The 24,688-nt window shown below is 43.2% G+C and overlaps 1 protein-coding gene across 2 annotated transcripts in view; it reads left to right on the top strand.

Annotated features, from left to right (window-relative positions):
* Positions 1-24,688, top strand: part of LOC123748947 (tripartite motif-containing protein 59-like) — a 112,639-nt gene that overhangs the window by 27,112 nt on the left and 60,839 nt on the right. For both annotated transcript variants that reach the window (XM_069311030.1, XM_069311031.1), the window contains exons 2-4: positions 706-776; positions 21,985-22,656; positions 23,535-23,681. In XM_069311030.1, coding sequence (XP_069167131.1) covers positions 771-776; positions 21,985-22,656; positions 23,535-23,681 — 825 coding nt within the window. In that variant the 5' untranslated portion in view covers positions 706-770. The remainder of the gene's footprint in view (positions 1-705; positions 777-21,984; positions 22,657-23,534; positions 23,682-24,688) is intronic.

Raw genomic sequence — 24,688 nt, 5'->3', positions numbered from 1 at the left:
CCGTCTGTGGGTAATTAGCTCCGGGTAACCGATGGGGCTCCCCCCAGAAAACCAGCGTTGAATGTAATGAAACGTCATTTTCTGGGTGAATCCCGGAGGCTCCCCGGCATCCCTCCCTCCCTCCGGTCGGTGTTTTTTTTCGCGTTTTTGATATCCAGCCTCAAGAACTGAGGTGTGGGTAGTCGGCGTGGAGGGTCTGGGGCTCCCCCTTCCCCCTCCCGGGGAGGGGGGAGCTGCGCAGACAGTGGTGCGGCGACGTGTGACGTCACACTAGTTTGCTTGTTTTCTGTTGGGGAGTTCTATCCACTAGTTCGGCTTTTGGTAGCAATTTTCATCAGAATAGGGGTTTGTTTTGAGGCGCTTACCTTTCTGGGTGCCTGTTCCGGTCGATGGCAGACATAGAATGCTTCCAACCATACGGGGGTTTCTATAGGACATTGCTCTCCTTGCCTCTCTGAGGGGGCCAGGTTCTGGCCGTGGTCCCCGGTAGGCCTAAGAACTCCATACACATAACTGATGCCAAAGTCTGACATTAGCATATCAGCCTGGGAAAGCTCCGGGGAGCCTCCAGGACTCACCCAGAAAATGGCGTTTCGTTACATTCAACGCTGGTTTTTTTATTTAATGTTCTAAACGTTTACTATGTTTTGGTGGGAAAAATTTAGCCATAGAAACCTTAAATTTGTTTTCTTTTTCCCCTAATAGGTAATACTGCTTCCAGTCTCTGCTCGGCTACCAAGGACGATAGCAAACACATCTTCTACCCATTAATGATGGTAAAGACAATTTTATTCTTGTACTATTAGTATGTGTGGGCTATCATGTTGATGTCAATAATACACTCACCATCAGATTCAGATTCTTTATTCAGGTAAAGGTACATTCATTGAGTTACATACATAATGATGGATTTAAAGATAGAGATAGTACATACAATACTTAAAGCCACTAGTACTCATAGCGTTTTGGGCAAGGTGAAGGGGGAAAAAACACTTAGACTAAAACTTAATAGTAATTGAGCTTAAAGTATAAATTGCATTGAAAAAATAAATAAAAAAAAGGGGAGGGGGGAACAAGGCAGAGAAAAGCAATTATACAAGTTGGTCAACAAAAAGCATTGATTACAATAATAAGACATGGGTTGACATTTAGGGGTAAGGTATGTTACATGGAGTTTATTAGGTAGTTTTGAGTTTTTATCTTAAACTGGTTGAGAGAGGTACAGTCTTTGACATGATTGGGAAGGTGCCAAGGTTCTCACCCACTCCTACCTTATATGGTTTGGGGCCGTTCCCACGGGTCTTCTCCCCTCCGTACCAGATGCCACTGCTCGCCCCGGGGCTAAACCCAGTCCACTAAGGGCTAGCCTTATATATATACCCCTAGTGAGTAGAGAGGTTCAAGTCTACCTGTATCACACCTGAACCTGCCCGTCTTGACACTGGGGCACTCTCTTAGATATCTGGTCTGCTCGAGGTCGCCAGCTGAGTGTTTATACTCGTGTCCCGGCAACACTTCAGTGGTCTCATTAGTTATCTTAAATCAAGGATGCAATCTCATGTGCAGTGCAAGGCGACATAAATGGTTTCACTCAAAATAGCCCTAGAGAATGGAGGCTCACTCAAACACATTGGTAAGATTAAAAGTTTACTGAAGAAAATATATACACTTGCAATAGGAAATAATATAGGTAGAATTGTCCGATGGCAGTAACACTCTTCTCGCTCCATCTCTAGCAACAAGGTCAGCTAGCTGGGTCCACTCTTCCATCGGCGGGCACACACCTCACACTTACCTCAATCGTGAAGGGATCCAGTTGGATGTTCAGTCAATGCAAGATGTATCCTTTGCTAGTTGAGCTGGACTCTAGGCTACCACATAACCATTCTGTGGAATGCAAGAAATTTAGTTTCGGCACTCAAAAGTCTAATTTTTTTACAATTTATATATAAAAATTTCAGCTCCCGGACAAGCCCCCCACTTGTTATGGGGTACGTGGTTGTACTGAGAAGAGCTAATAGTTAGAGTAAAGATGTATCTAAAATAGTGGGATAGATAGGGCCGGCTCCCCAAGGAATAAAGGTTCCTAGTAATGATTCTATGTTTTAAATTACAGGTCTGCTGTCTAGTAGCTAATAATCTACACCACTTCAACAGGATGAATTGATACTTCTCATAATCTAACTTACTTATTAAAACCCTCTAATAACCCCCATATCCATTAATACAATAAATTTCTTTACCACTCTACCTTACATTAAACACCTTGGTCCACATAGACAGGATGCAGAGTTTACAATTACAACTAGGGTAAAGACTACTTGGAGTAGGACACTAGTAAAGGCTCTAGATAGCCTGGTAAAACTTGAGCACACGTGGGTTTACTAAAACACCCTAGAGTAATCTTAGGGATATAAACACTAGCTTAGGCTACACAAGAACTTAACTACACAATTTGCCAGAACACGGTAACACAGTATTATACTTATCTTAGATAATAAATGTAGAATGAGGTAAGGGAAAGGGAGAAGGAGGAGAACAGAGCCCACGCGGAAGAGTGTGAAAACCACAACAGCCAGAACCAGAGAGAGCGAGAGCAGCCTCCTCCGCTCTCTTAAATATGCTGCTGGAAAGGGAACCTAGCTGATCGTACAGCCATAAACATAACAAGTCTTCATCAACATTCATTACTAGTTACTTTAACAGTTCTAAGAATAGCTGGGAACTAGTTCAATATTATATTTAATGGTCAACAAACCCAGAGTCTGAATAATCTGTGAGTAACAAGGTTCATCTTACGTCTGGCAAGGAAGACTGAGACAAATACACATCAGGTATGAGAAGCCTTGAATATAAACATTATTGTTAATTAAATATCCCTCTTACACAACTATTTGGAACTTAATTTGACCTCTGGTTTCTGAATGGGAACCCAGGGTCATAACAACGGCATTATTTGCAGTATCTATGGCATATTTTACAACATTTTTTCACAGATGTGGTACAATGTGTGGTCACTTGATGTTTTATTATAATACAACTGGTATAAATTTAATATTTTGTTACATGTTATTGTCACATGGGTACAAAAATGTTTTATATTTCAGGAAATATGAAATTTATTATGAATTGTTTTCACTATATACACTTACTCAATATGTAGATGTTTTTACACCAGTATTGGACATTTAGAAGTCCTCGAGACTGTGATACTCGTCAAAACATCTGACATAGCACAATGGGACCTTTCATGCTGTGCACCAAGTTAAGACCAATTTTACGTTTTTGTTCCCTCTTTTTTGTGGTCTTTCATACAATGCACTCACGCTGGGCTACTGCACGCTTTCCAGTTGGTGGTAAATACCTTACATTGTGTGTCAGAAATGCGTCCTTGTAAGCGAGCCTGGGTGTGGGAGCATGGTCCAATGTTGGGTTCACAATGGGGCCTTTGTATGCCTGGAATTGGTTTGACAAACTTTTCTAGTAATTGTGTGTCTACAGTAAAACTGAACGCATAGAAATTTCATTTACCATCTGTTTTGACAAAATACGTATTGTAACTGTTCAGCATTATTACATCAACAAGGTGGAAAAACATCTTCTTGGTCCACTTCACTGTTTTCTGTACACCACTGCCCCTACCATCATATCACATTTATCCACCAAACGCATGTTGATGTTATAGTCCAAAACACAATCAGGCTTATAGATTATTTGTTTTGTTGTTCTGTTCACCTTGCCACTGTCCACCATTGTACCATCGTAAACGGTAGTCAACATGTTCACTTCATGCCTGTCTTTCCACTGCACTGAAAGCATTGCACCAGTTTTTCTTAGCTCGTAATCACCAACCTGCATAGCAGTGTGAAACACTGGCATTTTCCTTTGTTTTGCCTTCACTGTGCCACACACACTAGCTCTATTATCAAGCAAGAACCTGGTTAGCAAGGGACTGGTATAATAGTTATCTGTGTATAATATGTGGCCCTTGTTCAGATATGGTGCAAGCAGTGACTTCACCACACTACCCGAGAAGCCATGATTGTTATTAGCAAGAATGTCTACACTTGTACCCGTATACATTATCATGTGTAACACAGTTCCTGTTTCACAGTCACAGAGTACACAGAATTTAAATCCGAATCTGAGGCATTTTGAGGGAATATACTGCTTGAAGGCAGACCGTCCTTTGAAAAACACAGGGGATTCATCAGTCGCCAGCTTCTGAGCTGATACGTAGAAATCTCTGACTTTCAAACAAGTTCATTCAGGATGTGTCTCACCTTCCGAAGTCTATCATCTTCAGTCTGGTCTTCATTATTTGCAAAATGAAGACACCTGAGGATTATCGCAAATCTGTCTCGAGACATATATTTCCCAAACAATGGTGTTGGAACAGTTGGGTCTTTGCTCCAATAATGATTGAGTACATGTTTGACACTATGTTTTATCAACATACACATACATTTCAACTAAAGTCGTATCTTTCCATCGCTGTAATCGTGAAAAATCGGATAACTCCTCACCATTGAGATCAGTCAGTCGTATATTTGTTCGTTTCCTGAACAATATGCTCCATGAGCGGCTCATCAAAATATGCAGTAAAGTAGTCCATTTCACACATACAGTATAACCTCGATTCAATGCACTATATGGGACCAGCCCCAGTGTGTTGGAGCGTTGGATTTGTTGCAAGAGGTGACCTTCAGGAGGCGTTTGCATCAGTGTCTTTTTTTTTTCTTGTACACAATAAAAATGCATTATCATATTATGTACTGTACCTATATATTACTACTCTACTAAAAAATACTGTGTTACATTTGTTATTTACCTTATTGTTGGAGTTATGTCCATCTTGAAGTCTCATGGAGTTGTGAATGCTGTACAGTAAGTACGTACTGTAGTGTATTATGCTGTTAGCATTGTGTTGATTAAGTAGTTCTGCTGTATGTTGAAGTATTACAATACAGTTTATGAAACTATTGTACACTAAAATTACTGCAACTTTAATTTTAACACTATGTACACACTTAAATTTAATACTTGTTCTAACTGTTCACTCCACACACAATGTTTTTAAATGTTTGCATCAACTTTGCTGGTGCTCGCTGCTGCTGTGTTGGCTTCAGCTGCTTCTGAGCTGGTGCTGGCTGCTGTTATACTGGTGCTGGGTATGGCTGTGCTGGCTGCCGTACAGTTGTAGTCCAAAAATGGTAAATTCCACAATTATTCTTCCACCGGCGGACAAACACATCACTCCCAGACAAAGCTAACGGCACTAGGTGTCTACTGTATGAACGCAGACTAGGTCTATACACCCTGCAGGTTGGTGTTTAAGCCAGATTCAATAACATAAATTTCTTTCAAATATTGGATTTACATCAAATTATTTATTTTTGGGTTATATATTTAGTTTAGTAACATTATTAGGATTATAAGAGATATCAAAATCTTATTTTAGAACTGACTTATTAATTTTATTATTTCGAGGCCGTAGGTCACTGAACTGTGGCGACGAAATCAAACGAAACACGCATGGTGCTGTGTGTACAAGGATTAGACCCGTTCACTCGTGCTGGAGTTGTTGTTCCAATAACATAAATAATTTCTCAAATAGCAGATATCTATCATATTACAGCATATTTTCGGTTTTATTTAGTTTAGTTTAATTAGGATAATAAAATGCTATTAAAATTGGTTTTAGAAATGATTTATTAATCTGAAACTTTCAAAGTCAAGGGTCACTGAACTATGACGATACAGACAAAGGAAAATTAAGTGAGGTTTACAGTACAGTATTCCTTTATCTGTCCATCCTCACTCATCTTGTTTCATCACAGAAAATGTCTATAAGGAGATTTTACCACATATGTAGCTAGCTAATCACGCTTCAGCCTTTAAATTACAGTGGAGTCTTGATTAACGAATTTAATCCATTCTAGCACCGAGCTCGTCATGTGAAACGTTCGTCTTTCGAAACACTTTTCCCTATATAAAATAATGGAAATAAAATTAATCCGTTCTACTGCCGAAAAATATCAATATGATATTTGATTTTTTTAAATAATGTAGCAGCCTACATGACATAAAATGAACGAACTTTTATGACATTTTCCTTTTTTCAAATTTGCACAATTTTTTTTTTAACCCTTTAACTGCACAACGCGCCTGCAGGCCCAGGCTTCAGGTGCGCAACGCGCCTCCGGGTATTTGTATTTTTCACGTTCCATTCAAAACTCCCGCGGCTACATGGGGTTCACATCAGCTTCCTCAGGGCTCTTGTAAACAGACGCCATCTTTAAAAAAAATCGTGGTTCACATTCCTGGGTGTGGGAGCCTCAGTAGTGAGTGAGCAACCAAGGCTGGCACTCGCAGTATGAGCGCACAGCACTGCTGTTCAGCGTGTGACCACAGCATCGCCTAATAATGTCATAATATATATATAACTTGTATTATTTAGCCATGATAGTATTACTATATAGAAGAGCCTGAGTGTGATAATGACTAGGTACAATGTTCAAATATCAGTGATTCAATGCTGTTCACGATGTTCACAGCGCTAGCCACAGCACCACAACATTATTTCGTCCATTTAGGAATCTTCAAACTACTTTTTAGGTTCCTTTTCAAAATAAACTTGTGGTCAATTATTCATTTACAGTAATTAGTGACCAGGATTTTGGTTATAATTAGCGTTGAACTTAGTATTGTGGAAGGAGGAATTTTGGTGAGGGAGGGAGGGAGAGAATTGAGGTACCCTCACTGTGTGGCAGCCACTCTTGTTTTGCTCACCACATTAGCTTCGTGGTTCGCTATGGGGAACACAAATATACATGGGTATATACAGTGTGTGTGTATAGTGTAATAACAGCATCAGGAGTTGGAGTGAGGGAGGGCTGGCTGGGTGTGGCTGCTCACACTCGTGGTGTTCTGAGTGTGTTGATGGTGAATGTATATAGTGTGTGACAGTATATAGTGTGTACATATGTTGTAAGTATACATAAATGAACATGAAACATAGGTGTGAATAACTGTATGATGGGAGGAGGAATGTTGGCGAATACAATGTTGGAGGAGTGAGGGAGGGCTGACTTGAGTGTGGCTGCTCACACTCGCGGTGTTCTGTGTTGATGGTGAATGTATATAGTGGTATATAGTGTGTGATAGTGTATAGTCTGTAAATAGATTGTATATATACATAAATTAGCATGATACATGGTAAATATGTGCAACATATGGGTACACAAGTGTCATGCACGTAACACAGTGTCCCCAGACAGTACGGATGTTTTACTATCATAATGTAGTGTATGTGTTCATTATACATAGGATTAGCACGCAAAAACAAATAAAATGTATTTGGAACTGTGCGCAAAAAATGAACAAAAATATATTCACGGCAACTGGCGCCCCGCCCTGGGCACCCTACTGGCCCCGGGAGTGTACGTCACGGGCGAACGGGGAATGATGACGTCATGCGCCAACTTACGGACCCCATAGCAGCAAAAGTACGTACAAGTTCAATTTTTTTTTTGTTTTGACACTAAAAAAAAAAAAAAAAAATTTCAAGAGAATTTATTTCCTGCGCACTGGGGGGGGGGGGTTGTCATATTTATGGGCCGCACAGTTAAAGGGTTAAGAAACCTTGAGCAGCCTACCTGACATACACTGAACAAACTTTTATGACATTTTTGCATTTTTTCAAATTTGTACAATTTTTTTTTTCAAGAAACATGGAGCAGCCTACCTGACAAACACTGAACAAACCTTTATGACATTTGTTCTTTTTTCAACTTTATTCACTTTTTTTTATTTTTTTATTACTGTAGCAAAAGATTCGTTCAGTATATGTCAGGTAGACTGCTCCACGTTTCTTAGAAAAAAATAAAAAAACAAAAAATTAATTTTTTTAACAAATTTGAAAACTCTATGTAAAAATAAATACCAAATTCCACTTACTTTGGCTCTGGGGGACGTGGACAAGGTGCGTTGTGATGTCATCAGGGGTGGTCGCCCGTGCGTGACACGCCCAGACATGGTCGCCCGGGCCATTCAAGCACCAGATGTTGGCACAAATATATTTTAAATTATTTGTTTTATGTATTTCCAATGCGGTTTTATTTGCTTTTTTATCGTATATGATGCATATTTGTATCCTATACAATATGTATACAGTAGAACGTTCATAATGTTCCATGGAACTGTGATACATGTATCAGTAAAGTGTCCACAATAAATGTTTATTGTCGCAATATTATTTGTTAAAAATTCACTAAAATTACAATATGTACAGTTTCACACACTGCACAGTAACACACTGTATTACACACTCAGTACTTTGGAAGTGAGTAATAATCAACAAAGTAGTCCATGGTATACAGTACGGCTTCGCTCTCGTTGCACCAGGTACAGATTGATTTTGGCTTCCTGTTTCTTCATTCTGTGTGCTTGCAAATAACGCACCCATGTGCACCCTTGGCATTAGTACCTGTAGGTGGTATGTAGCCAAGCTTGGAAAATGTAAGGTAGTCTTGAAAAGTTTACAGGAAAAGATCAATTTGTAAGGTAGTCGTGAAAAGATCGCCTTGTAAGGTCCCACACAGGAAGACATTCAGCCAACCTTAAAGAGTGTCCGTCAGTCTGGAAGAGATTCAACCAGCCTCAAAGAGTGTCCGTCAGTCAAGAAGAGATTCAGCTATTCTTGAAAATATCTATGGAAAACACCACCATGGAAGCCGCTAACACTGTTTATCTATGCTACTTGTATCAGATGCATCATCACTGAACGCAGGAAATGATTCATCTATGTTTCATCTAAATAAATTGGGGATAGCATAGGTGGGCAAGGGTGGCGCTCAGAGCTACAACTGGATACCTTCGCTGTATCGTCCTCATAGGTGCTGTATCACTTGCATCCGACCTTTGTGTTAGGTCCTTATTGTGCTTAGCTTCACCAGTATTATGACCCTTATATTCTTCAAACAATAAGGTTTGAATTTCACCGACAGAGCGCGATCTTTCAACACCGCGTCGGACAGGTGTTTGGGAGCCAGAGGTGCGTGCGCCACCCATGGTTGCTCACTCAGTACTAACCCAGCCAGCAGCCCTAGGGAATTCTGGGAATTTTTTCCAAGATGGCTGCCTCTCACTGGAGGTCCTGAGTTCATTTCGTACACAACCAACCTTGCACATATTTGGAATGTGTACGAAAAATTAAAAAAGAGTTTACTCGGTTGGCGCAGTTTCCCACCAATCAAGAATACTCGGTTGGCCCAGTTAAGTGGTTAAGAAACATGGAGCAGCCTACCTGACATACACTGAATGAACCTTTTTGACATTTGTTCTTTTTTCTAATTTTTTCAATTTTTTTATATTTTTTCTAAAAAAAAATATCATTGCTTTCCAACATTACAGCAGTCACCCCTTTACATCCCATCATCGTTAGCATCTTAAAAAAAAAATTATTTGCATCGTCAGAGGTGTCCGAGAATTTGCGAGAACCAGTGGGAACGCTAGGAAGTACCACATGGTTTTCTTGTTAATAGAGTGGATGCTCGTTAATCGAGACAAATTTTCGGCGAGTGGCTCACTCGTTACTCGAAATGCTCGTAGATGGAGACGCTTGTTACTCGAAGTTCCACTGTAATTTACAAAGATACGTGTGCCACAAATCAGTGAACGAAAATCATGGAAACTCAGTCGTTCACTTGTGTGGACCACCCTGGCTGGTGTTTGGTTAATATGCTTCACTTGTTGTGTGGACCATTCTGACTGGTGTTTGGTTCATTTTTTCGTTTGTTGTGTGGTTCACTTGTGTGATCCAGCTTGTCTTATGAAGGAATTATTAATTGTAATCTGTGATAGAATGAGAAAGTTTTCCACCACTCTGTGAATTCTGTCCCAACATTGCAAGCTTGTGGACCACTTGTGGACCACTTGTGCAATCCACTTGTGTGATCGAACTTGTCATATGAGGATATTATTAATTGTAATCTGTGATAGAATGGGAAAGTTTTCCACCAGTCTGTGAACTCTGTCTCGACATCGTAAGCAAATCCGTACAGCCCCCGCTTCGGCGAACTATTGTTCGTCAAACCGGGTGAGTAAATCAAGCCTGAAAAGTGTGTGAACTAGGAGGAGATTCGTTGAATCGAGATTATACTGTATCGTCACCTATATCAGGGAAAAGGTCTGTAATCTTCACATCTGAATTGTCAAAGGCAGGAATTTCTGGAACAAAATCTGTCCCATCACTCCACACAAATTCATCAGGTGTGTTTCGAGAGGCAACAGCGGCACCACGGCGAGGAATCAAATCAAATCAAATCAAATCAAATCAAATCAAATGTTTATTTAGGTAAGGTACATACATACAAGAGATTTTACAAAGAGTGATGGATTTATAGATAGGGCTACTACATACAATGCCTAAAGCCACTATTACGCAAAGCGTTTCGGGCATGAAAAACTTAAATGACTAAAGCTTAATACTAATTGAGCATAAAGAGTAAAATGAAAACATGGAATGAAAACATAGCTTAAAAAGCAGCACAAATACAATTCTGTCGACAAACAGCGCTCTTTAAAAAAAAAACAGACATTGGTTGACAATAGAGGGGTAAGGTAGGTTACAGGGAATTTATTAGGTATAGCTTCGTTTTTATCTTAAACTGGTTGAGAGAGGTACAGTCTTTAACATGGTTGGGAAGGTCATTCCACAATCTGGGTCCCTTGATTTGTAGAGCATTTCTAGTTTGATTAAGTCGACTCTAGGAATATCAAAACTGTATTTATTTCTGGTGTCGTGCTCATGGGTTCTGTTACAACCTTCTATGAAGCTTTTGAGGTCAGGATTGGCATTACAGTTTAGCGTTTTATATATGTATAATACACATGAGAGAATGTGCAGTGACTTAATGTCTAACATATTCAGAGATTTGAGTAGGGGTACCGAGTGATGTCTGGGGCCAGAGTTGGATATTGTCCTAATAGCAGCATTGTGTTGAGTAATTAGAAGACGTAAATCCGTGGACCAGGAGCTGAAGCCCGTCTAGCAACAGTATGGGCGGGAAGGGACAATGAGGGAAATTTACTTGACGATGAGGGGCTTTGTTCATCAGTGTTCCCATGTGGTGCCATGCGGTGGCGCGTGGCTGGGCCAGATGCTGCTAATGCAACAAAATGTCACTTGGCAACATCACACACTCCACTGCCACTAGTAGCAACTAAACTGTTTTCTGATTCTAAATCACTAAAACTTGAAAATCATTCACTTTCCTCGACTCGTTGACCAAAACATAATCTGGCAAAGCAACACATGAACTATGTGGTTTGGTGCAAAATGATGTTGAGTGTGGGTGAGGAGGCATTGGTGACAGACTAGGCCTAACCTTAGTGGCACCAGCATGTTCACTCTCATCATCTGTCGTATCCACATCTGAGAGCTGTGTGTAGTCCTGTGTCAGAGTCGTCAGTATCAGGTTCATCACCATCCAGGAACAAATTCTGATTAATTTCATCCTCAATCAAAGGTCGTGATGAACGCTACGCTGAGCAGAGTAGGTCGGTGGAAAGTGATGTGCTCGCCATTGTCTCTTGTCAGGTAACTGAGGCCTGCAGACAATGGCAGCCTACGTTGGATTTTTTCCAAGATGGCGTCTGTTTACATTCGAGGTCGGCGTAACTATAGCCGCCCCAATCCCTCGCGGGACCTTTAAAATCGTGCGCTAGACCCCGCAATCGAATATTTATTTATATACAAGAAGGTACATTGGGTTTATGAGAGTACAGAGATTTGAAGTTTTACATTTTTGTAAAGCCACTAGCACGCATAACATTTTGGGCAGATCCTTAGTCTAACATATAATTTTAAGAATGTAATTTCTAGCAACATTAAAAAAAAATGTTTACAGGTACATTGCAAGAAAGTATAAAACTATACTGTAAGAAGGTATAAAAATGCATTGTAAGAATGTATAAAAAATACATTTTATAAGACATTTGACAGAAAAAAAGTAGGAACATTAACGTAAGTTTAAAGTTTATCCACAGGTATATTTTAGCATAGTTTGACGATTGTTGCAAGACATAATGTAGCAAACTATCAGTATAACATCATATAAGATAACAGAACAGCAATGATTACAATAATAATAATAATAATAATAATAATAATAATAATAATAATAAAAATATTTTATTTAGGAAAAGTACATACATAGATGCAGAGTTACAAACAATCTGATTATTTATAGATAGAGCTAGTATATACAAATACCTAAAGCCACTAATACACATAGCGTTTCGGGGAAAGTTGCATAACATAGGTATATATTTTGGGGAATTGGGTAGCACTAGATACAGTGTGAGTTTCAAAGCACGAGGTAGGAAACTATGAAGATGAAATTAGGGTACTTTTTGGTTTTATTTTTGAATAAGGCAAAAGTTTGTCAGCTTTTCAATTCGTTAGGGAGTGAGTTCCATAGACCAGGTCCCTTTATTTGCATAGCGTGTTTACATAGATTAAGTTTGACTCTGGGAATATCAAAGATATATTTATTTCTGGTGTGGTGATTCTGTGTTCTATTACATCTGTCCAAGAAGAGTTTCAGAACAGGGTTTGCACTTAAGAACAGGGGTTGCATATTGAACAGAAACTGCATATGTATGTATGGCGCGATTTCATTACAGTTACTCCCATCGTATATGTACTGTATGTATTGTGCGGATTAAACTGCATCTGCCATCGTTTGACCATTTTAAAACCCTATTTAGATCATCTTGAAGTGATAGCAAGTCTTTTTCCATGTTTATTTCCCCTTCTGATTTTTATGTCATCGGCAAATTTGCAAATATTGCTGCTCAAACCTAAATCTAAATCATTTATATACGTTATGAATAACAGAGGTCCCAGGACAGAGCCTTGAGGCACTCCACTTACAACATTTTCCCACTCTGACTTAACTCCATTTATACTAACTCTCTGTTTCTTTTGGTATAGCCATGACCTAATCCAACTTAATATAGCACCCCTAATACCATGAGCCTCTATTTTTTTTAATCAGTCTTTCATGAGGCACTGTATTAAAAGCTTTGCTAAAGTCAAGGTACACAACATTATAAACACTATCAACTGCCTCCACTATGCCGGAATAAAAGATAGCAAATTTGTTAAACATATACGGCCATTTGTGAAACTACGATATGAATCATTTATTAATTTATGTTTTTCAAGATGAAGACGAATAGTATTTGCAATTATCGATTCAAGTAACTTTTCCACAATACACGTTAGGCTAATTGGCTGATAGTTTGACGCAAGTGATTTATCTCCTTTCTTGAAAATTGGTACCACATTAGCAACCCTCCACGACTCTGGTACTCTGCCTGACTAATGATTTATTAAATATGATAGACAATGGCTTGCAAAGCTCCTTTTTGCATTCCATAAGCACCCTGGCAAACACTTCGTCCAGCCCTGGGGATTTGTTTGGCTTAAGTTTCACTATTTGTTTAATAACATCCTCCCTGGTAACTGCTAAACTAGTCATCCTGTCCTCTTCCCCACCCACATAGACTTGTTTGGCTGAAGGCATAATGCTCAGTTCTTCTTTAGTAAATACAGAGATAAAATATTTATTACAATTACTACACATCTCTTTGTCATTATCAGTTATCTGACCTGTCTCAGTTTTTAATGGACCTATCCTTACCCTAATCTTTGTTCAATATAACTGAAAAAACCTTTAGGATATATCTTTGCTTGCCCTGCTATGCGAATTTCATAGTTTTTTTTGCCTTCCTTATCTCTTTTCTGGGGTTCTGGGGGGGGGGGGGCAGCCCCTTCGGCTCCCCGGAGCTATCCAGGCTGATATGGATAACCATTGACCAGGACAGGCACCAAGAAAGGTAAGAACCTAAAAAAAAAAAACCGATTCTGGTTAAAACAAAAAAATAGCCAAACGAGTGGACAGAACTCCCCAAATGAAAACGAGCAATCAAGGATGACGTCACACGAGCCGCGATGCTTGTCTGCACAGCTGCACCCTTCCCAAGAGGGGGAAGGGGGTTCTCCAGACCCACCACGCTGGAGATCCAACCACTAGTTCTTAGGATGATGTGATAGTGGCACGGTCGGGTGGCTCCAGCTCTGGATTCTCTTGTGGTGCTGTGCTTGGTGTTCAGTACTGCTCTTACTGTGGATTGTGAGCTGGGAGGTATTCACAGGTACTCGGGCTGCATGTGCTTAGGGTTACCTTCCTTGAGTGCCCTCTAAGTACTGCCCTTGGGGTTTGGGGTTACAAGTCACATTAGGGTCTACCTCTATGGTCTTTTGCTGCTTCGTAATTGACCACCCCGAGTGTTGAGGGTTTTCCTCCCTTGTTTACCTTATCTTGAGGTTATCTTGAGATGATTTCGGGGCTTTTTAGTGTCCCCGCGGCCCGGTCCTCGACCAGGCCTCCACCCCCAGGAAGCAGCCCGTGATAGCTGACTAACACCCACGTACCTATTTTACTGCTAGGAAACAGGGGCATAGGGTGAAAGAAACTCTGCCCATTGTTTCTCGCCGGCGCCTGGGATCGAACCCAGGACCACAGGATCACAAGTGCAGCATGCTGTCCGCTCGGCCGACCGGCCTACCTTGGGGCAAGTGGTAGTTTTTTGCACTGGTGGGGCGCGGGGTACTGCGCAGCTAATTTTCACCTATTACAGCAGCCGGCTCTGTTCCTCTTGGGTATGTTATCCTTTTGCAGGGTTTTCTTTTTTTGTTTTAGCCTGGTAGGGGGGTCTGCCTTTGTGTCCCTTGCCCCTGTTAGTTAGGGTGTTGACCTCTTGTGTCTGGTGATACCCCCTGCTTCGCCCCCGTGCGTGGATACGTCCCGGTTGTTCAGCTTTGGTAGTTTGTTTGGTAGACTTGTTAGGTGCCAGTTAGCAGTACCCCGCCTGGGCTTACCCTTAGCGATACGAGTCTAAGGGCCCCGGGAATCCCCGAGGAGGTGCACAAGGGTCTGATGGATGCGACCCTAGGTCTCCTCTCACTTTGTGCGCGTTTGAGGGTTGCTCTGTCCCCTTGTCTCAGGGCAACGCTCATTGTGTTTGCCACCGTCATGCTGCCTGTTGGGTTAGTGACACCTTCGACCCTGAGTCCTGCAAGCACTGTTGCTTGTTTGTGACTCAATTCACCCACTCTGATGATGATTTTTTTCGGGCACAGAGGGGTGAGGTGTTGCATGCTTCGTTAGTTGCTTCCCCGGATGCCCCCAAGGTTGCCCTGTTTTACTTATAGTGACCCAGACTTAGGGTTGTTGGTCGCTTCGACCTTGATTCAGTCCGCACCCCCTCGTTCAGCCCCTGCTGTGGTTCATTCTGCCCCCCCCCCCCCCTTGCTTCCTGCTCCGAAGCATCTGAGGGCTTCGTAGTTGGGGCAGGGTTTAGAGGTTTCTGCTACTCGGGCAGTGTCAGGGGTTGCCCCTTCCAGGGAGTCGATGGATGCATTCGAGTCGGTTCCTCCAGCTGTAGTACCGGGGTCTGACCAATGGGCCCCCTCTCATCCTGTTTTTCCGGCATTTTCTTGTGAGGAAGGGGCTTTGGTGGATGACTCGCTCCCGGGGCCTGATGTGAAGATTCCTAGGGTTGGGGAGGAGTTGCCTTGGGAGTTTTGGGCCCCATTGGACCCTGCCGGGGGTTTTCCAACCCTCTGAGCAGGGCTTGCCGTTACGGGGAGTAGGGTTTTCCTTTTCCTCCTCTGCTTACGAGTTTTTTGGGCGTCGACCCCTCCCCGGGTTCGGTTCCATGTCCCTTCGGGTCAGTCGGTTCCATCCTGCCGGTGGGTACTTTTCGCCACTTTCTCACCCTTCTTAACTTGGACATGTATTCTCCATCATGTCACAGTCTTGTTCTCCTCGTATCAGGATCCTGCATGACCATTGGTCTCGGATATTGCTAGGCCCATATAAGACTTCATGATTTTGTTTGCTTCTCTTGGATCTCAAAGGTTTGGGAGGTCTTCGATACTTCCCATATTACTGGAACGTCTGGCAGCTTCCGGTGAGGCTTATCTCCAGTTCTTTATAGGACTCGTTGGTCCTCTTCAGTGCTCCTTCTTGGTTTTTGATACTATATCTAATTATTTATACTTACATCTTCTCTCCATGCTCTGTCTCGGCGTTGATAATAATCGTTAAATACACTTAGTTGGCACCCTCCCCCACCAGGTGGGTAGCCAGGAAACCGTGCGGTTCAGACCTCATGTGTCCTGCGTATGCGCCGCGGGTGTTTGTTTTGTTTATGGACAGTGTACACAAGTGTTGGTGTTCCGCGTCCTTTTCTCTCGGGTACTTCGCCGCTCTCACTCCTCTTATCTCTCCAGTCAGAGCCCAATAGATACTGGGGGATTTCTAGAATATGTATATGGGGAGGACACCTAGTTCTTTTCTCTGCATACGGGTGTATGACTCCGCATCCACCTCTACTCCTCGTCTTCTCCTCCTGCACATGCATCTCTGGCTGTATTCCACTAGCGATGCTCTTGGAATATTATAAGGCTATGCTGTGTCATGACACGATAGTGCATACGCTCTACAGGTGAGCTTATACGATCTGGCAACACTTTTGGCCAGGTGCTGGTTCGCGGTTCACGGAGTGTTGGGTATTGTTTGTGGCATTTTGTATGGGCCATTGCGTGCTTCTTACCGTGTCCTTTCTATGTCAATCTGTATTGTTATTCATTACACGGTGGGGGCACAGTTCCGTCTTTTGAGTTCTTTCTTTAGTCTTTCAGTGCCTGGGTCTTTTCTTGCCTCTGGCCGCTCCTTCTGTGACTCCCACCATGCTCTCTGGACACTCGTTCATTGACCGTCGTGCAGTTCCTGGGTGAGCCCTTCCATATCCATTGGATTCTGTGTGTGTGTGTGTGTGTGTGTAGTAGTAGGTCCAGTTCATAACATTCCCATTTGCTCCCTCAGATTTCTTTGTGCCTCATATTGCTTCTACTCTCTTGTCCCTAGCTGTTGGTTCTTGGACTGTCTTTAAGGTCATTTCCTATCTCTATACTACATATTGTGTTTTTTAGTATGTGCATATTGGCTATACTAATGCTTGTGCTAGGTTGGACTATGTCCATGTTCAGTTCCCTGATTTTGCACAGTTCGCGTGCTCAGATATGATCCTGTGTTCTTTCATCTTCTCCTTGTATGTCATTACCAGCTTCTGGGTTGCCCTGTATGCAGGTGGATGTAGATTCCGTTTGTCCTCTCCTGCCCCTACAGTGTCTTTTCGTTGGGTCAGGAGGTGCTAGGTTTACGGCCCTGGCTCTGGCCTTTTCTTTGTGTTTCTTTCTGGACGGCATGTTTTTGTTTGCGTGCGTCGTTCTGCCTTACCGGGGCTGGTTGCATTGCTCCTGCAGGATTTGGTGTCCCTATTTTTTGCATCGCGTCTTGCATTTCGGGTCGTGGTGCTTACTTTCTCGTTGACCTCGACCTGGGCCCTGACTCTTAGGTTTTCGTCGCAATTTAGTTCTTGCTGTTTGCAGCGTCTGTGGTTCGGTGTTTTTCTGCTAGCGGCTTCATGTTGTTATCCGTTGTCGAACTTGTTGGTCCTTCAGGGATCCTGGAGGGTTTTCCCCTGGAAGGGGCATGTCTGCTCACCCGAGTTGGTTCTTTCCCGGCTCGCCGGGTTGAGTTCCTGGTTTCCTGGCTTAACCCACCAGTTGACACGTTCCTCATCTCAAGATGACACTTCTCACGAGTTTCGCGATGGGACCATGGCGTCTCCGATCTCCTGAGGAGCTCGCTAGTATTGGGGAATTTTCTATATGGCAGACGTTCCATCTGGTTCCTTGCTTGCCTTGATTTCCGGCGCTGCTTGCTCAGTGTTCGCATCCGGGGTTTTCCTGCAGCTCCGCCTCTTCCCATGCTCGGTCCAATCTGTGATGGGACTGGTTCGGTTTCCGCCTCGAGTCTTCCAGTCTGGTACTTCTGTCTCGAGTCTCTCACCATCTGTTGGTGTTCAGGTGGCTTTGTTGATGGTGTCCCACCTGTGTGCTTCGTCTCGGCAGCGATATGTTTTTTTTTGGTGGTCCTTCCCTTTTCTTTTTGTCCCTTCATAGGTAGGCTGCGTTTTTTTTGGTGTAGTCTTATCCTTCTTTTGTGGAGGTTTAGGGCTGTCATCTTACCACATACTGTCACGTTGTCTTGTGCGGCACTGGTGGAGCTGCTCCGGTTTGCTTTGGTTTTGGTGTTCCTTCTGCACCAATTCGCGAGCTGTCTCTGGCGTGGTTCACCTCCAGCTTGTTCATGTGCCGCTTGAGCCGTCCTGCTCCTTCGATTTGGGGCTTTCTCCTCTCTTCTCAGTTTCTTGTGACCCCTTCAGTTCTGGATTGTTTTTCCGAGGCTCTTTTCTTATTAGCATTGGCCTCTGGGGGTCGGGTCGGGGGAGCTTCATGCTCTCCTCCGGCGCAGGGGTTTCTACTCCTTTGGTCCTTTGTGTTAGGTTGTTTGCTTGCAGCAGTCTTCTTTTCTGACAGAGATCATCAATTAACTTTGGTCAGGCCGGGGTTCATCATGTGTTGCGTCCGGTTGCAGAGCTCTGCCGTTATTTGCATGCCACAGCCTCAGTGGCCGGGGACGCGCTTTGAATTGCTCCGGTTTCCATTCTTCCCTGTTCCCGGGTTTGGGTCTCTCAGGTTTTCCGCAGGGTTATTCGGTCCACCTAGCTTGTGGTCTATCTCCGTGCCCATGACGTTCGTAAGTTTGCTTGTCTTGCTGCCATCTTCGGTAACATTTCTTGGGCTGACAATCGGGCATGGGTTTTTTGGCGGTCAAACAGGGTCCTGGCTGCATGCTACCTCATGAATGTTCCTGGGCCTAGTCGGGCCTGTGTCGCTTTGGGTCGGTGGTTGCAGCCTATTGTCTCGATTTCGTGTTGAGATGTGAGTATTGATCGACTCCCGGGTAAGTTCCTCTAGTTTTTGTCTTTGGTTAAGTAGTTCCAGGGAGCCGAAGCGGTTTCCTCCAGAAAACCAACGTTGAATGTAATGAAACGCCATTTTCTGGGTTAACCCCCGGAGGCTCCCCGCCAAACCCTCCCTCCCCTTGGTTGGCGTTTTTTCACATGTTTTGACAGCCAGCCTAAGTTGGACAGCTCCACCCCCCACCTCCCGGGTAGGGTGGAGCTGCGCAGACATGCTGCACAGCTCGTTTGACATCATGCTTGATTGCTCGTTTTCATTTGGGGAGTTCTGTCCACTTGTTTGGCTATTTTTGTTGTTTTAACCAGAATAGGGGTTTGTTTTGAGACGCTTACCTTTCAGGGTGCCTATCCCTGTCGATGGCAGATATAGAATGCTCCAAATCACATGTGCATTTCTATAGGCCATTGCTCCTCGTGCCTCTCTGAGAGGGCTTGTGGTCCCCGGTAGGCCTAGAACTCCATCCACACTGAGTGATGCCAAAGGTTAGGGATGTCATTATCAGCCTCGATAGCTCTGGGGAGTCGAAGGGACTCACTCAGAAAATGGGGTTTCATTACATGCAAGGCTGGTTTTTTAACATTTCTAACCAGTTGGATGAATTCTTGTTCTAAACTGAATTCCCCATTTCTAATCCTTTTGTACCAAGCTCTCTTTCTACATATAAGGTTCTTCAGATCCTTTGTTATCCATTTCGGGTCATTAGAATTGGATCTATTCATTTTTTTTTTTTTTTTTTTTTTTTTTTTGAGATATATACAAAAGTTGTTACATTCTTGTACAGCCACTAGTATGCATAGCGTTTCGGGCAAGTCCTTAATCCTATGGTCCCTGGAATACGATCCCCTGCCGCGAAGAATCGTTTTTTCATCCAAGTACACATTTTACTGTTGCGTTAAACAGAGACTACAGTTAAGGAATTGCGCCCAGTAAATCCTCCCCGGCCAGGATACGAACCCATGACATAGCGCTCGCGGAACGCCAGGCGAGTGTCTTACCACTACACCACGGAGACTTGTATGGCATACTACGTTCCTGTGCTTTGTTTAGAATTTTTTTAGATAAGTTAAATTTTGAATACACATTGAAATCCCTCTTTACATCACCAATTGCTGGGTTCTCGTCTCGCACCAAGACCAGCCCACCCCCCCATGCCCAGGACTTTTCACTCCATTTCACCCAAAAAAATTCGTTGACCATTAAAATCAGCTTAAATCTGGCACCTTAACAGAATTTTCTCATATAAATCTATTCCATTCTATGCTAAATCTGATTTCTTTATGATCTCTGTTCCCTAGCTCACTCCCTATTTCAATTTCATTAATTTGTGTTTCCCTGTTAACACTAAGTTTAAAATATTATTTTCCCATGTTGGTTCCTTAATGTGATGATTAAGAAAGCAATCATCAATTAATTTTAGAAAATCTTCTGCTTCATTATTCCCCAGTTCTGTTAATCCAGTTTATTCCACTAAAATTAAAGTCACTCATGACACAAATACTGCTTGACCTAGATGCTCTAGATATTTCACCCCATAGATGCTTTGCTTCCATCCTGTCTAAGTTTGGTGGATTTTATATAACTCCTATTATAAGATTGTTAGCTTTTTACTTTAATTCAAACCAAATAGTTTCTGTGTGTAGCTCAGTTTTGATTCCCTCTTTGAGAATACAATTCAAATTTTCCCCAACATATATGGCTACTCCCCCTTCCTCGTCTAATATATCTATCTGTGTAAAATAGTTTAAATACGTTTATTTGATATGCAGCTAATAGTTCTCTATTTTCTACTTTCATCAATGTTTCGGTAAGTGCAATAATAGAATTTTTTTGTGTGCAGATGAGCATTTAAATTGTGTATTTTGTTTCTTAGACTCCTACTATTAGTGTAATATACCTTAAGTGTATTGTTATTTTGAGGCGTTTCTCTTTCTCTGTTCATTTTTGCCAATTTGCTTCCCCCACTAACACTTTTATTACCTCCTTTCTCCATATCAATTTCTATGCCACTATCCAGTTACAGTTTAAACCCAAACAAATCCCTCCAACCACAGGTTCTAATGAGTTGGCAACAGCAACCACCCCAGCCCTAGATAGATGTACTTCATCGCGAGCATACATGTCATTTCTTCCATTGAAGTGTTCCCAGTTGTCTATGAATGATATTGCATTTAATTTGCAATATTTGTCCAGTTGGCAATTGACACCAAGTGCTCTCATCAACTATTCATTTCCAACTCCCTTTCTTGGAAGACTGCCACATATGACTGGGATTCTTCCCTTGCTCCCAACTAATTCTATGGCTGTCTTAGACCACTGTATCAGTGTCTCATTCCTAACTCGTTCTACAACATTTTCACCGGCACTGATACAAATAATGGGTTTGTTCCCATTTCCAGCCATAATATCATTCATGTTGTTAACAATGAATGAATGAATCACCAACTCCTGCTCTCGAATAGCAAACCCTTAACTTGTTCCCCGTATCCCTGGCACAAAACGTTCTAGCCAAATACCTCACCTGGGAATGTCCCACAATGAAAATTCACTTAAGTACTGCCATTACTTTGTGAGCATCTTGAGGGACTTGCGCTCCCTTCATTGTCTTCCCTTTCGAGGGACTAAGACCAACTTAAACTAAGAATACTTGATCTTTCCCCCATTATCACATACGATACATACATTTCCTTCCAATATTCGTAAGAAAGTAAGGACGGGTTTTGTTAGTCTGTAATCTCGGGTACGGCTTACAAGCGGCCCTACTGCTGCAATATGTTACCTAAAAATATTATCCTATACTCCGGGATATATTTATAAAAAATATTGGCCCTTCTGTGGATATGTTAATCTGTTAGTAATATTAACTCTGCTCTAGAATAGCTAATACAAAAAATGTATGTAAATATTATATAATTACTATTAGTAAATAAAGTACCTGTACTGTAATATTACTCTTTTTTCGAGGTGACACTGTACTGTAATAATACATCTAGCTTAACCAAATATTCTTTCCACAGGATAACAAGCCAGAGGAATGTTCAGTGTGTTATAACGATTATGATGACAATCAGCTACGACCTCGCACACTGCCGTGCGGCCACACATTCTGCTCCCAGTGTATTGACAATGCTATCGAGAATGGTCAACTGACCTGCCCCAACTGCCGTGCCGAGCACGCTGCCACAGCTGCTACTCAGTTCCCAATTAGCTATGCTGTGGAGGCTTTTGTTAGGAAACTGAAAGATATCCAGCTAACACAAAAGAAAACTGTACCAGTAAAAAAGAAGTTACATTCCCTGGTGCAGGAGCAGAAGAGCATCATCAGCAGCCTCATTACTAGCTGTGAAGAGGTACTGTCCCAGCTGGGGGAGTACCGGGGGCAGCTGGGGGACTGGAAGACTTGCCACCTCCAGCTCCAGGACAGACTCTATGCTCTGGTAGAGGAGAACAAGTCAGCAATGCAGCTCTTGGAACTGGAGGATACCAGTGTGGTGGATATGACAACACAAGGAGAGGAAGGGAAGACTCAGCTGCAGGCCATGTTGGGGAGCCTCGACACAGGCAACACAGCACAGGAAGTTTACACAACCATAGGCACAGCTGATGAGTGCAGCATGAAGGTAGAAGATTGGCTCCAGAAGTGCCAGGAACTCTTCCCAAATGTCAAGACTGTCCACACCTCAGTGAAGGTACGCTGCTGAAGGTCACATTGTTCTCACCCAACTGAGTGTAGTATTGCCTCTATATAAACACTTTTGACATGGAGACACATCGAGATGAGAGTAGACTTTATATATAGGAAATTTTTTGCTCTAACACCTGAAACATTTTTATTAATAAAGTCAACTGTCATCTTGGTGTTTCTCTACACTGTGGTCAGTGTAGAGAAACAAAATTACTTATGTTGTCAAATTACTTTACTCATTATGATGCTTCATTATAGTCCAGTTACTTTACTCAGAGCCTGATGCTTCATTATAGTCCAGTTACTTTACTCAGAGCCTAATGCTTCATTATAGTCCAGTTACTTTACTCAGAGCCAGATGCTTCATTATAGTCCAGTTACTTTACTCAGAGCCTGATGCTTCATTATAGTCCAGTTACTTTACTCAGAGCCTGATGCTTCATTATAGTCCAGTTACTTTACTCAGCGCCTGATGCTTCATTATAGTCCAGGTTCCACCATTAATGTTTGTGTTGGTAATGACAGGTGCAGGAGACCATCAGGGAGGCCCTGGAGATGATGACCACAGAGACAGGTGCCACAGCTGACCCCGTACACCTGGGAGACTCAGCCTCCACCATTAATGTTTGTGTTAGTAATGACAGATGCAGGAGACCATCAGGGAGGCCCTGGAGATGATGACCACAGAGACAGGTGCCACAGCTGACCCCGTACACCTGGGAGACTCAGCCTCCACCATTAATGTTTGTGTCGGTAATGACAGGTGCAGGAGACCATCAGGGAGGCCCTGGAGATGATGACCACAGAGACAGGTGCCACAGCTGACCCCATACACCTGGGAGACTCAGCCTCCACCATTAATGTTTGTGTTGGTAATGACAGGTGCAGGAGACCATCAGGGAGACCCTGGAGATGATGACCACAGAGACAGGTGCCACAGCTGACCCCGTACACCTGGTAGACTCAGCCTCCAGCATCATGAATAAAGTTCAGGAAATCACTGGAGAGATCCCCCAGAAGCAATTAACAGTAAGTTTTTTATTTTCTCTCGTGGTTCATATCACAAGATATTGAGTTGCGTTTTGAGGAGAGGAAGCCTGTTCTTAGGTTTATGGGGGTTCCCCAAGGTCAACAACTGACTTTCCTTAACATACAATACACAATAGTTGCCTAACTCCTGGTAAACATTTACTGGTAGGTGAACAGAGGAAACAGGTGAAAAGAAACATGTGAATCATTTCCGTCCTGCATAAAGATTGAACCTGTGATCCTATATTGAACCCGGGATCCTGGCCCCCCCTCACAGAGGCACAGAGAGCGGGTGACACTCCACCAACCTACCGGGAAAGCATCCAGGAAGACAGTGAACCAAAACAGACCACTGATGGGTTCGAAGAGACTGAAGCCTTGAAACTGCCAACAAACTCCCAAACAATGCCAGCACCAACCCCCTGCCAGTAGAGGGGGCTGGAGCTACAGGTCCAGCACCAACCCCCTGCCAGTAGAGGGGGGCTGGAGCTACAGGTTCAGCACCAACCCCCTGCCAGTAGAGGGGGGCGGGAGCTACAGGTTCGGCACCAACCCCCTGCCAGTAGAGGGGGCCTGGAGCTACAGGTCCAGCACCATCCCCCCTGCCAGTAGAGGGGGGCTGGAGCTACAGGTCCAGCACCAACCCCCCTGCCAGTAAAGGGGGGCTAGAGCTACAGGTCCAGCATCAACACCCTGCCAATAGAGGGGGGGCTGGAGCTACAGGTCCAGCACCAACCCCTGCCAGTAGAGGGGGGGGGGCCTGGAGCTACAGGTTCAGCACCAACCCCCCTGCCAGTAGAGGGGGCTGGAGCTACAGGTCCAGCACCAACCCTCTGCCAGTAGAGGGGGCTGGAGCTACAGGTCCAGCACCAACCCCCCTGCCAGTAGAGGGGGCTGGAGCTACAGGTCCAGCACCAACCCTCTGCCAGTAGAGGGGGCTGGAGCTACAGGTCCAGCACCAACCCCCCTGCCAGTAGAAGGGGGCTGAAGGTCCAGCACCAACCCCC

The sequence above is a fragment of the Procambarus clarkii genome, chromosome 69 (genome assembly GCF_040958095.1).
Source record: "Procambarus clarkii isolate CNS0578487 chromosome 69, FALCON_Pclarkii_2.0, whole genome shotgun sequence".
NCBI classification, from domain to species: Eukaryota; Metazoa; Arthropoda; class Malacostraca; order Decapoda; family Cambaridae; genus Procambarus; species Procambarus clarkii.
This window is presented reverse-complemented; position numbering and strand designations above follow the sequence as displayed.